Source organism: Nasonia vitripennis, chromosome 3, assembly GCF_009193385.2.
Source record: "Nasonia vitripennis strain AsymCx chromosome 3, Nvit_psr_1.1, whole genome shotgun sequence".
Taxonomy (NCBI): Eukaryota; Metazoa; Arthropoda; class Insecta; order Hymenoptera; family Pteromalidae; genus Nasonia; species Nasonia vitripennis.
In genome coordinates this window covers 2,587,763-2,605,116 of record NC_045759.1, presented here as the reverse complement: position 1 = coordinate 2,605,116, position 17,354 = coordinate 2,587,763, and the positions used below count along the sequence as shown (strand labels likewise).

The window sequence follows — 17,354 nt, the reverse complement described above, 5'->3', positions numbered from 1 at the left end:
GGCCAAGCGCGTGTGCGCTTTGGACTATCAAATTATAAAGGCAAAGCAGCTTGTTTAACATAAACCACCGTTAAAACTATTGATTTTTTAACGCACGCGAGACTTTGAGCACGAATTAATCCGCCTTTGATTGTTTAACGGCATCACTTTTATAATTCCATCGTTCATCCAGTGAAAAATCTATGATGCGTCCGAAAAAATCGAAATCGAATAGATCGAATCTCTCGTTGCAGCGTCGATGCGAATCCGCCCTGTCATCGTCCGATTCTTCCTTCTCACGATCGATAGAGTCAATGAGGCTCCGCCGGCACCTCCTCGTATAACTATACGTAAACACATGTGTGTGCACGACTATAGAGACAAAACCAAAGCGACGACGGCGTTGATCCCGTTATCGGGCCATGCGCCGAGTGGGTCAGCGGCACTTCTCTCTCTCTCTCTCTCTCTCTCTCTCTCTCCTTTCCACCGGGCGAGAGACGCTCTTTCTCTCTCTCTCTCTCTCTCTCTCTCTCTCTCTCTCTCTCTCTCTCTCTCTCTCTCTTCCCTCTGCTCTTTTCGCTCTTTCTTTCCTCGCATCTCTCTCCCTCTCTCCTCCGCCTCGTCTCGAGAGAAGCTTTTTCCTTCTCGTTCTCTATAAATAATTATCCGCTCGAGCGAGCCGATTTCATCGGAAATCGTTACGGATCGACGGAAATTTCGAGCACGAAAAAAAGAGCTTTCAATCTCGCGAATATTCTCGCACCGATCGATAATCCCAGACGCTGCAAAAGAAAGTCCCTCGTCCGTGCTCTAATCACAAAAATCCGTCCATCAGCAGCTCACCGTAATCGATATCGATATAGCACACGCGAGCGCGCGCGCCAACCCCCACCTCTCCTGATTTTCCTGCCCCTCGCTCCCCACCGCTGGACGCGAGAATGGGCCTGACGGTGGGGCCTTCTCGAAAGCGCGGGCATCATACGGTATCAGTAGCTGCGTCGGACTCGTGCGAGCACCTCTTGTACACACGCGCTCTCGACCCGTCTCGAGTATTCCCATCTATACCCTACACTCGCTTCTGTATCATTGCGATCGTTCGGTCGAACTTGTGAGAGAGAGAGAAAGAGTTGCTCGGGGAATCGGCGAGACTGGACCGGCGAAGATGAAGATCGCCACGACGCTGTTCCTCTTCGTGGTCGTCGGTACGTACACGATCACACCCATGCATTCGGCAGCTTTTAAAAAGGGCAGACTCGCTTATTATATCAAGTACACATCCGATAACTGGTTTCTTTTTTCTCGTCCCTGTCGTTTATGGCCAACTATATAACAAACCTACTTCGCGGCGACTCTGTAACAGTAAAGTTTCTTGCTGAATCTTCCGGTGCAGCGACTTGCAACCCTGAACTGCAATTTTCCGCCTATATCACTTTGTTCCGCACGCGGCAATTCGAATACGCGCGCCTCTCGGAATGATAATCTCGGATTTTTGCACCATTACTCCGTTTCGACACGTGCAATATCGCCTCTTCGCTCTCGCGGTTGCCTAATAATAAGGCTGCTCTACTGCGTAATCTAATATTTTTTCTACAATAAGCTCGCGAGTCTGCCTTTTATCCGTCCGGTTAAAAGTGTGAACGACGAGAATAAAAAAAGAGAGCAGTCGCTAAATAACGAGTGAAAGTTTAAATTTAGCGGAATTTAAAATCCGGCCGGGCAACCTTTGCGCCGCCGCTGTTGTGTGTGTATATAGTCTACCTACTCGCTCCTCGAAGTTGTAGGTCAAATGCACTGGTTATGAGGCGACTTTCGGTTTCTTTTTATTTGAGGAGCCGGCCTCCTTATAGACTCTATTTTCCCCGGCTCATAAAGTTGCATTTGATTTTGCAACTGCGCGCAGAGAGTTAGCCGATTGTTTTGTTTACGCTTTTGAAGGCGATTAAGTTGTGGAGTGTGCATAACGGAGTAATGTAATGTAATAAGCGGCGCGTGTAAGGAGGATCGATTTATAATTCTGATGGAAAATTGGACGGCGTCGTAAAAGTCGGGAAAATTGGCGGCATCTGCAGCCGACGATTGAATGGATATAAGCGAAGATTATACGATGATCCTTCTTGCACATGAAGCTTTTGCGCGTCGTATCTTCGAGGTGAAATTTCAAACTTGTATCGACAGTGTCAGTTTTGCGCTTCGAAGATACGACACGTAATTATAATGAAAAAAGTATTTATACATAAGATGATCAATTATATTCTTATATTATTATACATATGTGCATAAATCAATCTCGTGTACACGTGTATATTGTAATGCTGATGGAACTGAGATTTCTAAAAGGTCTTTGGGCAAATCTTCCTATTTTTATGTAATATAAAATATATGCATATCGTTATATATATATATATATATATTCTGTGCTATTAATTTCCGACTATAATACTATACTCTCGACTGACTTATTACTTCTCTACTTGTATACTCCAGCTACTCTCATTAATAACCGACTTCATATCTCTCTCTCTTCCTATAATTAGACTAACGAATCTACGTAGTTACACGCATACACACACACACACACTGTATAGACTGTTGTAAACTATACCATACGCGTGTATCTGTATATAATATTATAAAACATGTACATACAAGCTGCGCCATAAGTATACGCAGAGCAAGTGTGTGAATGACTTGTACAATATGCGATGATTATTTTGCGTATTATGTAAGTGGCATTAGGTCATTCCGATCAATTTCACTCGTTCGCAATACTCGATCCATGATCAGGATACCGCCAATCATCAGTGTCATCAATTATATACGGCTGCGTTTGAAAATCGAATCCGCATCGCTACCGTTTTCAATATATACCTTTGCTTGAAAATATGCTACAACTCCAACTGGTTTAAAATTTCCCTAGACTAATAAGCGCGGTAACTGCCTCGCCGTAAATCGCTCGGCATTTATCCACGTGTTAAAACGAGAAGAAAAAGACTAATATTCCAGCTTTACGGCTTAGCCACTTTTTGCATTCATAAACCAAGCTCGAGCTTCGTTAAAATAACGCCGTCAACTTCCAAGTAAACAACAATCGCATTTTAACTCGTTCTCCTCTTTGTACAAACGAATCTAACAGCATCATCTCGTTTGATACACCTCGAAAAGCCAGTGCTTCAAGCAATTTTACAAAACCCATACACTCCACTCTCAACTACGTCAGAGCTATGCGTCGTTGCGAAAGTCCGTCCGAAGCGTTTTAATTGATACCAGGGGGCTGCGCGGAATTCGTTTTTTTCTTCCCCTCTCCATTATCTATAAACGCTGCGGCGAAAGAAAGAAGCGCCTGATACACGACAAAAAGTTCATTGCTACGTTATTTATTCGAAATTTTCCGCTGCAGATCGCCGAGAGATTCAAATGTGACGAACGAGTATAAGTTTGCATAAAAAGCCGGGGCAAAAAAATCAATCGATGCCATTTCGAAATACTTGCACGTGCGTGGGGCTATTTTTTCATCGAGTCACCACAAAACCAGCTATTCTAGCGCATCACACACACACGCGCACACTCGATTCAGCTGAATGATCTCAATTGGAAAGTGCAAAAATACTGGTTGTGGACGCGCGTATAACAAGGCTCGCCCATCGAGAGCGGCGGAAAAAAATAGGACGACATCGAAAGTTCGTAATTATACCTATACACACGCGTGCAATATCGTCGGATGTATTGAAGAGAAAAAGAGAGTGCGAGGTGAAAATGCGGCTCCTAGAGTTTTCCTCGCGAGTGACACGGTGTCACTCTGGGGGAGCCGCTTGTTGGGTGTATCATCATCAGAGAGAGAGAGAGAGAGAGAGAGAGAGAGAGAGAGAGAGAGAGAAAAAGGTCAGCGCACGCGACGCGCGGATTCGTCCATCAGAAAAGTGAAGGCATATGAATTGCAGTAGGGGATATGATTGATCGATGTGACTGTGTAGTGTTACTGCGAAAATTGATTCGAATTTTTTATAAGTATTCCCGTAGGGCGTTTCCATGCAATTTTCGGTTGGAAATCGTAAACTCGATCGCCCGCGCACCTGTATACTTTGCGGTTTCGACTATTTTAATAATAGAACGGATTAGGGGGTAATAAGAAGTCGAGGATTAGCATGTTTGGATTTTCACTTAATTTTACGTTTTCTCCTCCAGCCGCTGCTCCACTTGCATATTATATTCTTTTTTTCTTCTATTTCTCTCGGCGACTCTCTGGCGAATGGAAATCGGATACCGGGTAGTATAGACTCGCTTATCCGAATCGAGTCATTTTCATCCGCGCGTAATAGCGAACAATTATAAACAGTGCCGAGTTAACAAGCTCGTAATGTTTACATTCAAAGTGCTTACGAAACAGCACAGTCGAAGAAAAATAGTAACCCACTCATAAAACGGATTAACCGATAACCCGGCGAGAGACGATCCCGAGTACACACTTTCTACGCCGACGTTTTATATTGTCGAGGCTTACGCGCCGAAAATGCATCAGTGGCAGGGAATTTACGATTCCGCGATAAAATTGCCTCGCCTTTCTCGCGAAACTTTCGCACTGAGGTATCGCGATTCGCAGATCGCTACGAATTCAGGAATTCCAGTCTCCTCCTCCTATTCTAGGGACGACGTCCGCGCGGTTCGCTATGATTGAGGGCTTCGCCGATTCCGAGAGTGAATCGTCGCGCAGTAGTAAAAGTAGATTGTCGAGGCTGCAGGGAAATTTAGAAAACCGCGAGACCCGAAGAATTATAATTCGGACAAATAGTCGCGCGACCGGTTATCCCTCACATCATAGTGTGTTTATGCGTGAGAAAAATTAACGGATCCCCGTTACAAAATCGAGAGATGGGATGAAAAAAAAAAAACATGTCACAGCGAGCTCTAATCGCATACCAAAAATCGTCTATTAGCATCGAACCGCTCCGTTACGACGGGCCCATAATGCTCGCGCACGCGTGAATTACAGCGATTCCGTGGGACGACGACGACGACGACGAAGCTTATACAGCTCGGAGACTCGACCGAGTATGTCTCGGCGCGTCAAGTGGGTCACTAGGCTACGGTCGCCTCCGTTTAGCGCCAATATTCAGCCGGTCATCGGCGACTGGAGAGAGGGACAGGAATTTCCGGAAGATTGTGTATGTGTGTGTGTGTGTGTGTGTGTGGGACTTTTGGTGCTTTTCTCAGAGATAATGACTCGCCGACGGCGGAACGAAAGTTTCGGAGATGCGTCAGTGTACTCGGGTTTTTAACCTTACGCTGATTCACGAGTATAGCGTTAAATTACCGCTCGGGATATCGGATACGCGGTTGCACTGCTAACGAGGCGGTTCGGAGCCGTTATATGCAGCTGCTAAATCGCGTTAGTGGCATTCGATTATGGAGGGGGTGATAAATAAAAAGAGCGTCCGGGGATTCCCCTTAAGCTTTCACTTCTCGCGTTCTCGCGCGGGCTTTTCAAATTCCATACTGTAATCGCGAACAGGTAATAACAGTAGCATCGCAGGTTCGCTACTACACTATAAATAGCCTCGAATCAATTATCAAACCGCGAGAAAAAACTGTCGACGCCCCGAGCAAACAACGATCAACGCAGCGAATGTAAAAAAAAAAATTCTCGGTCTGACCTTAAAAAGGCGTCGCTGCCGGTGGATCGACCGCAAAATATTCGCCTCTGCAGTGACGACGATCTAAACGATTATACTCGCTCGTAGCAGCTGCTGCTGCTGCTCGGCACGTATAGAGGATGTAGAAACCGGAGCACATCGTCGAGACGACTTTTACCTTCGATGGCATACCTGCGCCTCTCTTATTTTCCGTATAATAAGCGAGTTGGCGCTGCGGAAAGAGTGGAAAAATAAACGAGATGTTGGCGTTGTTTTTTTTTTTGGTTTATGCTCGTTTGCGTTATTTCGTTGATTGAGGGAGATGTAGAGTTATTCCGATGCGTCATTGCGACAATGTGATCGAGGTCAGTCATGGCAGTTTGACGTTGTAATACGATTTCTCCCTCTTCCTTCTTTCACCTCGACGGACGTATGGGAGATAAATTGTCAGAAGCGAAGACATTTTCATTCTTACGTAATGAAATAAAAATTCTACGTAATTGCAAGTCGTCGACATCAGTTTTCAAGTTCATTGATCGACTTTCTCGTATTATCCTGTGCAAGGCTTTTCGAAGGCTGTGCTCGCGCCTATCTTCTCTGAATCATCCAATGTCGCTGCGTACTTTCATTCGTTTTTAAAAAGTATACGAGCTTTAGGCTTCGATATAAAAATTAACCGAAATTCGATCATCTCATTCATACAGAAATTACAGTAGGAGATATACGTACTCCGAACAAGACATCAGCGCGGCTTGATACACATCAAGATCCGCTCGATAATAGAAAGATATGTAGAAATACAACAGCGTCACAGAACTGAATATAAATGGACGACAAAAGACGTTGAACTTAGTAGCACAGAGTATGAAAAGATAAGGCATTGTAAAGAATCAAAAGAAAACAGGTGAATAGAAACCTGTGCCCTAATAGCTTTTATTGCTTGGCTTTTACGCGCACACCCGTATAGTGTTATCGTGTCATCTGCGTGTACGAAAAAAAAAAAAACTTCTTCTTCTAATTGATGATCAAACGCATACGCAACGTTAGCACTGTACAAGCGGGAAAGAAATACCAAGCAACAAAAGAAATCGGGACGTTGTAGAGCGCCGAAGCATCGTCGATCTCTCATTCTCTCACTCACTCTATCCCGGACTGACCCTCTGGTGTGTTTTGCAATTTGGTTTTAGGGTGCACGTGGCGAGAGGCACTGGGCACGTGCGTTTTGGAATCGGACTTTGGTTTCACGTTAAACTGCGCCTTCAAAAAATCGGGCCTCTTTCGGGTCCGTAATCTCGGAGGCGTCAAGGGCTACGTTGGTCTCGGTGAGTGTTGCTCTGCGATCTGTGATCTTGTTGTGCTGTGTGTGTGAGACTCCTGACCCCTAAAATTCTCTCGCTTACTTCTCTCGTGTGTGGCCTTGAACGCGAACTTTTGCGAATGTGCCTGCCTGTGTGCTGTATATGTGTAACATACTTGTAGTTGTTAAGGTTGCCTTAAGTTTTTTGTTTTTAAGTCTCGCGATTTATACTTAAATGCCTGTAAAAAGTCCGGATGGAAAGTTTCTTTCCGCTGACGGGTGTATGGATAGCCTCTTTAATATTGTATAACTTGTGTGTGTGTGTGTGTGTATCATAAGTGTAACGCTTGGAAAAAAAACTGATGAATGGGATTTAGAGGACGACAACGGTTCGAAGAGGTTTCTCCGCGATAAAAATTCATTACGCGAAAATGCCGGGAATAATAAAACGAGAGGAGGAAAAAACTTGATACTACGCGAGCATATGTAATTTATTGGAATTTAAATAAAATCCAACGCACTCTTTGATGCGAAATCCACACAGCTTTACAGACCAGCTGTTCGGTTCATCTGTACACAGCTACAAACACTCGAGATCGAGAAGTCGTCCGTGTCAGCGATGTGAAAGTACGAGCGGTCGCCCAGTGAATAATTCGGTCCAGTAGCCGGGAGTGTATATATATATATATATAACCTTGGGATTTGGTCGGCCTGTGTCCAGACCGTAGAAGCCCCTTTCGACACGTACACACTGGCATTTTTTACCTTGGATTCTGCCGGTTTTTTTTTCCTCCTCGCATTTTTTTCGCTTTTGATCTTCCCGGACGACGGCGTTTAGGATCGGTAAGTAGGTGGACGGTTCGGGGGACCACCTTGAGAGAGATGACCCGTGCATTTGCATCGAGAGTTAGCCAACGAAGGACTAATCGGGAACGAGGCTCATAATTAAACGATCTTCGCGATATTTTGGAAGCTAATTTCGTTTCGCAAATGCGTGCGGTTAACTCGATACCGATTTCATAACGATTTATGCATAGGCGAATCGGTGCCTCGTAAAAATCGTCGCTTAATAATCCCATAACTTAGCATAAAGCTCCGCTCGCCTTCACGCTAATTGTCGCATCTGGTGAACTTTTCTGCCTTACGCAACGCCGTTACCGATCCGCCCGGAAAATCTACATCTGTATGAAAGCACACACATATGCAAAATTTGCATGCATGCGCGCGCACGACCTTTTTCAAAAGCAGAATATCCAACGGTTCTTATATTCCTCGTCGGCTCGTGCTAACGCACACACAATGTGTGCGTCTTCAAACAGCGATTCGTTCCGCGACCGGTTGACCACCTGTAATACACGCGCCGGTTTTGAAATTGCGCAAACGCGCTCGCGCGATGATAAAGTGTGCCGCGCGCACTAGCCTATAGGATAATATAAGGAATGTCGCGACGGGGTGATGTGTACTCGGGCTATGTATACGTACGCGCGGGAGATTTCGAAAATCGCGGATGAGTTATGGAATAATTTTTTTTTTCCGCCAAACTGCCATGTAATTCTGACTGATTGTCGAAGGCTCGAGAGCTTGCGCAAGGAGAGTGCGAGAATAGCGCGTTTAGGAGGCGATAATGGCTTTTTAAAAGGATACGCGTTTACGGCAGTTAAAAAGTCAGTAAAAAATGACATCACGCTCGGAGTCTATGATAGTCCGTAATTTCGTCGAGTTGATAAAAAAAAATCGAGATACGAATCAGGGAGTATAGCCCACCTGCACGCGACAAATCATGTGGGCCATCGGAGCGCGACAATGATTGGCCTCATAGAAAGTCATCAGAGGCTACTCGACTCGTGTACGCGCATACACACGGCTGTGTGCACACGTGCTTTCTGTGTCGCGAAAGCAGCCGTGTACGCGCTTCTGAAGCGGCTTTAACCTCTGGCCTATGCAGACTGTCACCGAGAGAGACTTATTACCATGTCGATAAATACAGTTTATTGCTACGCGGCGAAGTCGTATGGCTCTAAAAATAGTCCGCGACTGTTTTAGCACTGGAGGTTTGCTTAAAGCGCGTCCATTGTGAAATTCATGGGTTTTTGGTTTCAATAAGTCGTCGCTGTGACGCTGAGTTGTGAGAGTCGCTTGAAAAGCCAATTAGCGGCGATATTTAGGTAATGGAGCCGTTTGAAATTTAAAAAGCGCGCGGTTTAGCCTCGTTATGTATTCCTTATACTCATCGCTCGTATATATCACACGCGTAATAACGAACATGTAAATCTCCGCGGGATTTTATCGATCGTGAGTAGGAAAAATGCAAGTGTAACGAATATAATGTTTTTCTAGAGAAAGTTACGAGGTTTCCGCGCAATGTTTATGAATTGCAGGACACGTTTAATGGCTTTTATACGGACATTTATGCAAACCTTCTCTATTTCGCAACGATGATAATAAAATGACCGATAATCGTCGCCTTGTGCCCGTAATCTTCCCACACCCCGAAAAAAGGTTTCTTCGTTATACGTGTACAACAGAATGCTGCAGTGAGTTTTTAAACGTTTTGAAAATACCGACGACCGCAGATATAGAAATTGCAATCTAGCTGACCTCAAAGAGAAACAACGAGAGGTGTTTCTAAAAATTTACAAAAATATACAGAAATGATTCATCGACGAGAGAGGGACTAATCGAGGCCGCATTTTTATATAAACGTGTTTTTTTTTTTTTTTTTTAAACAACCTCGTCGAAAATTCTGTCGAAATCTTGGCTTTCTGCACGCGAACTATAATTGCACGTCTTCGATCCTCATTTCGCGTCTAAACTTTCACGTATAACTAGTCGATGAAGAAAAAAATATTCGCGTGTCGCGGATTATGCGCGGACCTGAAAAACTCGCGACAAGCGATGATTTATATGCGGCCCACCTTGGCCTGAGTCTAATGAACTTTTTTTTTCTTTTTCGCGTGCGTCTCTCTCTCTCTCTCTCTCTCTCTCTCTCTCTCTCGACACAGGACGTCGTGTACGTAATTTTATATTATTTCATGCGAGAGAGAGAGAGAGTAGACTGAATTTTTCATATCGACGACGAGCTGTTAGTTTGCTCGATGTTTCTGTGACGGATTAATGGAGATACTGACACCAGTCGCAAGTGTCTCTGAGGTCGCCTAATGTCTTGTCTCGTGAAATAATTACGACAGCTTCTTATTTTGTTTTCATAGCGATGCGTTAGAGGCGAGTCACTTGTCAAATTTTGATTTTGTAATAGCTTTTAATACTCGTCTTATATACAGCTTCTATCAGAGACGCGGCTATGCAACAAGTTGCCTCTGATTGCGATTCATTTACATCTAATGCGGTGAAAGATAGTTTCGCGTGTCGATTCGACGCGCGGTGTATATGTGGAGTCGCGTGTTATGTATACGGGATTTGGAACCGCAGCGCACATCTTGTGTAACTTCCGTAATTGTTTATAAGTGCTCGAAACTCATTCGGCTTTATGGTTTTTGCTGTGAGAATATAGCTCGAGTCGTATGGCGGCTTTCGAAATGGAGATTTGCTTCCATACGATGAACGTATTTTTGTTTCTCTGTCAGATTTATTGAGATGATCTCGGAGTGAAAATTCATCGGTGAGATTTGGACGTAACTGTAAACGCGTTTGATTAAGCTACATCCTATCATTAGCCTAATACAATTACAAGCCCGGCCATCAGAGGCCCAATCGCTTATTATAAAGTACATTAATTGTCAGCTCTCGGCAAATTAACTCAGCTTTCTATACCTCATCTCAATGTCACTCTTTCAAAACTTCGTGCATAAACAATCGAAAACCGATCCTCCAATAAGTCACAGTTTCCAAATTCTCTCAGGCTGATCGACGAGCCTTTTGGAATCTTCGGCATTTTGAAATGATCTCCCCTATATGACGAGAAAAACTCAATCGACCAACTCATCTCGATGCTTCAACGCTGCGCACACACGGATACTCTCACACACATGATGTAATTTTGAGCCCGTTGAGCAAGTTCTCGCGTTCGCACATAAGCAGTTGAGAGCAGAAGGTCAACCTCTCGCACTACATACACACACGCGCGCGCGCGCGCGCATTTAGTTGAGTTAGCTAATTTTCTAGATCTAGCCTTATTTTCGCTGCACACGTTTTTAAGAATCCTTGGGTAACGTAACCCCCACACTCACGCGGGAACAGAATGATTTAATCGTTAACTCTCGCGGAATTTCTTTGTTATAGCGTATCATATGCACATGAATGATTCATCGATTATGCAAAAAGTTAAGATATCTTAAAGAAATAAAAAAAAAAGTCACGTCTCATCATCCCGTTTCCAAATTGAAAGATCATCGCAGCAAGAAGCGCGCGCTTTTACGACGAGGAGATACAATAACTGACAGACCTACATTTTTTCAGGTTTTTCAATCGGGGACGAGCTCGGCTTTCGAGATTCTTTGACGAATTTGGAGGTCAGCCGAAGACGCAGCGTACAGCAGAACAGCCGGAGCGGCCTTCCCGTCGTGCATCCTAATGTGGTGAGTATATATATATATATATATATATATATCTCTCTCTCCGACTTTTTGATGCAGGAGATACGATTTCGGTCTTGCATAAATATTAATCTAATCTGTATACGCACTCGAGCCCAATCGCTATCCGGGCTTATTATTCTAATGGGATTGCGATCGTTGTACGAAAGTTTATCGCGTAATTCGTATTTTTACTCTCCTCCGCGAGTAATTGAATGTATGTGCGGATAAATAAGAGGTGCCCGAACGAGAGCCAGGTTTCAAGCTAATCATGTAGTTCATGTTTTTTTTATAATCGTATTTGAATTTTTGAAAGTCCGAGCAGCCTGATTCCAAGTGTCAAAATTAACATAAGAGTCTTTTGCGTTCGACGTAAAATACGGACTAACTCTCGGAACATACCGGGCAATAACAATAACACAGAGCGTCGATCGCTCAGTCCGCAATAAAAAGGAGCGCCTAGTCGAACAAAGTAATTTCCATTCACGTATAATCTTTAAGAACACAGTTACGCGCCTGGCCAGCTATGCACACGTCAACGTGCTCGCGCGCTAAAGGTTACTAAATAGAGAAAACGCTCGCCATGCGCCACATGCTCTCCACTTCCATTAATATCGCAAAATGCACTTTCGATGCATTCGGCCACCGCCATCGCCGCACACGACTTTCGCTCAAATAACCTGCCTTACCTACTCAGCTGTGCGTCGTGCTATACTCGCGTGTATACCTGTGTATAGTGATATGGTCTCGCAAAGACACGGCCTTGCGTTAACTGGTGCGTGAATGCCGGGGTGTATACATAGACGTAAGGCTACTGCTGCTGTTGCTATATAACGTGCGCGGCGTGGATTGAACTGTAAAAAGCAATTACACCGGCTATTGACGCTTTTGACGCGTTTCTTATAAACATTGTGCAAGTTGCGCATCCTCGAGCTTTTTTTCTACGTGTCTTCGAGTAGTTGTGCAACTTTCGCGGAGATGAGGTTGACGTTGCTTATTGGTCGGGATTATGATTTGTTGCGTTGGAGAGGATGCTCGAACTCGGATGATCCAGTTCTGCGGAGTTGTTGACTCTGGTTCGATTTTTTGTCGCATATTTTTATACGGTTTATCGATCGAGTTCTGTTGCTCAATGTGCATGCAGATGAGCCTCTATTATTAGAATGCACCGAGTCCCTTAAGTAATGATGATGATAACTTCAATTCAACTTACTAAAAAAAAATCAAATTTTAGCTGTCCAACCGGGAGGATGCTCGTCAGGTCTTCCAACAGCAGCAGCAGCAATCCCTGCAAGCGCAACGCAACCGCGTGGGAGTCCCGCCCTTCAAGCCATTACCTCCAGGAGCCTCTAGACCCATGGCTCAGCAGCCGGAGCGTCAGCGTCTGGTAGTCCAGCAGAATTCGACGGCGAATGCAGTGGCGAATGCCCCTAGACCAGTCTACACAGCTCAGCAGCAGGACGACATTCTGAAGCAACAGCAGCGGGCTCAACTCGAGTCCAAGATCATGCAGCAGCAGAAGCTCCAGCAGGAGATGCTGGCAATGCAGATGCTCAAACAGCAGAGGCAGCAGCAACAGGAGGCTATGATGAAGCAACAGCAGCAGATGGTGCAGTACCCGCAGCAAGCGCTGCAGCAGGCTACTCAGACCAGGAGAGTTCAGGTATAGGAGAGACCTTTTAGGTATCGTTAAGTTTGTTGCTCGGAGATAATCGCTGATGATGAAATTCTGATGGAATTTCAGCAAGTCTCGTCGCCAGCCCGTCTGCCCAACATCGTCGCGGCGATTCCGCCAGCCGGAAGCATCGTCAACGCGGACAAGCTCCTGAACAAGCCGGTGATGGCCATCGCAGCTCCCAACAGAGGTGTGCCGCCTTTCGTTGGTATGCCGGCGTCGATGGCCCAGCTCACCGATAGGATCAGCAACAGTCCCACCATACTCGAGGATTCCGTTAACGAGGTTTCCAAAGACGACTCCAACCAGGTATAATACTGATCATTCCTTTTCAACGCATTCGATCGATTGAACCAACCTGATTCAAACCTAAATTCACGACCTTGCAGTTACCACTTCCGAGCGAGGAGCAAGCCTCGTCGGTGAACCAAATGACGCTGATGAGTCTGCAACCGATCACGGCATCGGAGAACATGCAGACGCAGACTCAGGAAAAACGCCAGTCTATGCCCAACCTGCCGTCCCTGGCGCCGATCCAAGGTATGGAGACGTCGCTGAAAGCTCTCGCCGAAGCCAGCAACATCACCCTCGAGGCTCTCGAGGCTGCCATACACCTCAGGCAGCAACAGTTGCTGCAGAGGCAACAGGGACCCACTACTACCACGAGCACCACCACGATGGCACCTGTGAAAAAGTAAGACTGTCGGAGAATAGTTTGGTAATTGAAAAACTTTCTTGATTTTCATTTCTCTGACGTTCTCTTCCAGACAAAACAGCAATCCGGGGGTCACGAAGGTGATGAACGCGCCGCGCGAGTACTATCCCGTCGGCTACGACAAAAACTTCGACGACAACTTCGCCAGTCGAGTGGATCTACCTGACACCACCTTCTACTGCGGTGACCAGAAGCACTTTCCCGGCCTCTACGCCGACGAGGATCTCGGTTGCATGGTACAACAAAGACATTTCCTACTCGCGCTTAGCAAAATTTCAATTTGTAGCAAAGCCATAATACGAGTAAAACATTTCTCCAGGTCTTCCACGTCTGCGCTCTGACGGACGACGGTCTGATAATGAAGAGTTTCCTGTGCCCGGAATCGACCCTCTTCGACCAGACGATCCTCAAGTGCAACTGGTGGTTCTACGTCGACTGCAAGTCCTCCAAGAGCCTCTACGACAGCAACATACCCATCAGCAAGAGCTACCAGCTCATGAAAGCTCTGGCCTTCTTCTCCGCCTACAAGAGCCACGACAACTCCACGCAGCATGCTCGATCAGACGACGAGTCGTCCTAGACACCCTATGACCCCACATCTTGTTGTTATTTCTATTTTTATGACTTCTTTTTTTCCTTCTTATTTTGTTGCAAAGAAAGAGAGACGACGGGTGATTCTTGATAGTTTCCTCGGTGAATCGAGGACACACATACGGTGGTTGCATGTGTAGCTTGGTTACGACATAAGTAGCGAAGACAATTAATGAAATATCGCGACGGGTGGATTCTCATTGCACGTCCTGAGAATCCAGCCGTCCGGTGCTTATCCTTAATCGACGCGTAAATGAGGCCTCGGCTCAGGCACTCGGGGTCGAAGTATTATTTATTTTACCTACTACGTTTAATCGATCGACTTTCGCCCTACTTACGAACGGTAGGCGCGACTGATAGATGCGCGCGGAGCGCGGGATTTTCGTTCGGGGATCCCCCTGTAGAGGGGACTTTTATTTATAATTGACGTAATCAAAACGCTCTTTGTTTATGTATAAGTGTGCATTGTACATGATTACGAATAGTCGTCAGATAGGTGACGAGCGACGTTACGTGAGGTTGAAACGTTACGCATCACGCTTAGGGCCTTGCCTTTAACGTTAAGCATTGTGTATATAATTTATTTACTTTTTAATAAACTTTTTTTTGATTTATTAAAAACTGGATTTTTATTTAATCCTCATATACGCCCATTTTCAGCCAAAAATGCAATGAATGTTTGCAGAGAAGATTTACGCAGCCAAAAATGAGCATTTTTTATAAACGTAACAATATGCCTAATTAATAAAAATAAAATTGCTAATATTTTTTGCTTAACCAGTTCTTCTATCTTTCGCATTCAGACAGCTCTTGAACTCTTACTTAAGACGATTTACTGGTAGCGTTGAAGATAAATGATTGTCATTATCTACATGCGTTATTCAAACTGCGTTTTCTTCAGTCTTGCAGCGGCAGAGAAACTGCGCAATACCAATAGTATGCTGCTCAATATTTGGCAAATTCTATGTATAAAAACACTATGGATTTCCATAGCTATCGCAGGAGTTTATCTTTATTTAAAGTTCGTTTTGTTCAATTATTGGAGTAGGAAAAAAGTGCCACACGTGCCTCCTAATATTGTGCTTGGGAACATCAATAAGAATTTCCTTTTGGATAAGATAACAATCGGTACATATTTTACAAAAACTTGAGATCATAAAAAGACGTAGTAATTATTGAATACCTTTTTCAGGCGAGCTTGTGAGACAGCATTACGACAAGTTTCGTAAAGAGAAATATTTTGGCATTTACATTTTTCATAATCCGATTCTAGTGATAAATGATCTTGAACTGATAAGGCTCATTTTGGTAAAGGATTTTCCATACTTTTACGACAGAGGTATACACTCGAACGTGGATGTCGATCCTATGTCGTTTAATTTGTTCAGACTACCTGGCGAAAGATGGAAAAATTTGAGAACAAAATTAACGCCGATATTTACTTCTGGAAAGCTGAAGCAGTTGTATCCATTGCTGTACGAAGTTTCGCATGAATTTGTCGATATATGCGACAAAATTCTCGAAGTAACGGATGTGATAGATATGAAGGATTTAGTCGAAAGGTAAACGCCCTGTTTGCAACAATGCTAGAATTTCGCAAACGTTATATTCATCTGTATATATTTATAGGTTCATAACTGATTGCATATCAAATGTGGCTTTTGGATTCAACTGCAATAGCTTAAAAGATCCAAACAATGAATTTCGCAATAATGGAAAATCAGGCACAGATTTAGGGAAATACTCCGCTACACTGAGTATATTCGGATCGAACATTCTCAATTTCTTACGATTACGAGTATTCAGTAGTAATGTTAATAAATTCTTCATTCGAATATTTGAGGATGTGGTGAATCATCGAGTAAAAAGCAAAATAGTAAGAAACGATTTCATCAATTTATTGATGGATCTTACAGATCACAAACAAGGAAGTGACAAGGCTCCAATAGTAAATAAATCTGACCCAGCTGGTACTGATTAAATCTTTCTTGTTCCAAAACTGAGATGTTTGTAACTTTTCTCATTTTATGGTGGTTTTTATTTTAGAAATGAAGAATAGAAAACTGAACATGTTAGAGGCAGCGGCGCAAGTTTTTGTGTTTTTCATAGCAGGCTTTGAAACGACTTCCACTACCGTTACTTACTGTTTACACGAATTAGCCAAATATCCAGAAGTTCAGGAAAAACTACAAGAAGAGATCGACGAAGTGGCCAATAGTCCAGAAGGCTTCAATTACGACAATATAATGAACATGAAATATCTCGACATGACTTTTAATGGTAAGATCAACGGTGTAAGGAATAATTGCTCTATTCAAGTTATGAGAATACATTTCCATCATTCGGTTTCAGAAACTTTAAGGAAGCATCCACCCGTTCCTTTCGTAAACCGACTCTGTACAAAGGATTACCAGATTCCTGGCACTGATCTTCGGATACCAAAGGGAATGAGATTGGCAATTTCGGTATCAGGTTTACAGAGAGATCCTGATATTTACCCTGAGCCGGAAAAATTCGAGCCTTTGCGTTTTTCGAAAGAAAATCTTGCTCAGAGGAGCGCTTATTGTTTCTTGCCCTTTGGAGAAGGACCGAGAATATGTATCGGTAAATAGAAACATTTATTCTCTTTAAGGTATAGGTAAAAATGAGTGAATCTCTATTATAATTTTTTTTATTTGCAGCAAAAAGAATCGCATTGATGCAAGGAAAATTAGCTCTGGCAACTCTTTTATCAAAATACACGTTTTCAATCTGTGACGAAACTCCGGTACCATTAGAGTATAGTAATCGTACTTTTCTGACTGTCGCTGAGAAAGATTTGTATTTAAAACTTACTAAACGATAGATGTATACTAATAAAATAAGCTCTGCTAACAATTTGATTTGATTTATCTTGTATACCCATGCATGTATAAATAGGCTCTTTTACACGCATTTG

The 17,354-nt window shown here is 43.9% G+C and overlaps 2 protein-coding genes across 3 annotated transcripts; both read left to right on the top strand.

The window, feature by feature from the left end:
• The first annotated feature begins 593 nt into the window (after positions 1-593).
• On the top strand, positions 594-15,035 carry LOC100122651 (mediator of RNA polymerase II transcription subunit 15). Of its 2 annotated transcripts, XM_008205725.4 has the most exons (8): positions 594-1,181; positions 6,794-6,928; positions 11,320-11,438; positions 12,670-13,098; positions 13,180-13,419; positions 13,500-13,804; positions 13,878-14,061; positions 14,145-15,035. In XM_008205725.4, the coding sequence occupies exons 1-8, from the start codon at positions 1,142-1,144 to the stop codon at positions 14,403-14,405; spliced, it is 1,713 nt and encodes a 570-aa protein (XP_008203947.1). In that variant the 5' UTR covers positions 594-1,141; the 3' UTR covers positions 14,406-15,035. The 2 variants fall into 2 exon arrangements, with proteins under 2 accessions (XP_008203947.1, XP_008203949.1); XM_008205727.4 differs by lacking the exon at positions 6,794-6,928.
• Positions 15,036-15,311: 276 nt separating this feature from the next.
• Positions 15,312-17,293, top strand: CYP6CK8 (cytochrome P450 6CK8). Its single transcript, NM_001172537.1, has 6 exons — positions 15,312-15,544; positions 15,609-15,978; positions 16,046-16,386; positions 16,463-16,696; positions 16,769-17,020; positions 17,098-17,293. Exons 1-6 carry the CDS (start codon positions 15,355-15,357, stop codon positions 17,259-17,261), a joined length of 1,551 nt encoding a protein of 516 aa, NP_001166008.1. The 5' UTR covers positions 15,312-15,354; the 3' UTR covers positions 17,262-17,293.
• Positions 17,294-17,354: the final 61 nt, after the last annotated feature.

What these genes read in the sequence shown, in the direction of transcription:
- CYP6CK8 (NM_001172537.1), top strand. Translation starts at nt 15,355, where the DNA reads ATGCTGCTCAATATTTGGCAAATTCTATGTATAAAAACACTATGGATT. An exon ending in TTTGGATAAGATAACAATCG is followed by an intron (nt 15,545 to 15,608) that starts GTACATATTTTA and finishes TACCTTTTTCAG; the next exon opens with GCGAGCTTGTGAGACAGCAT. An exon ending in TCTCGACATGACTTTTAATG is followed by an intron (nt 16,697 to 16,768) that starts GTAAGATCAACG and finishes ATTCGGTTTCAG; the next exon opens with AAACTTTAAGGAAGCATCCA.
- LOC100122651 (XM_008205725.4), top strand. Translation starts at nt 1,142, where the DNA reads ATGAAGATCGCCACGACGCTGTTCCTCTTCGTGGTCGTCG. An exon ending in ACGATGGCACCTGTGAAAAA is followed by an intron (nt 13,805 to 13,877) that starts GTAAGACTGTCG and finishes GTTCTCTTCCAG; the next exon opens with ACAAAACAGCAATCCGGGGG. An exon ending in ACGAGGATCTCGGTTGCATG is followed by an intron (nt 14,062 to 14,144) that starts GTACAACAAAGA and finishes ACATTTCTCCAG; the next exon opens with GTCTTCCACGTCTGCGCTCT.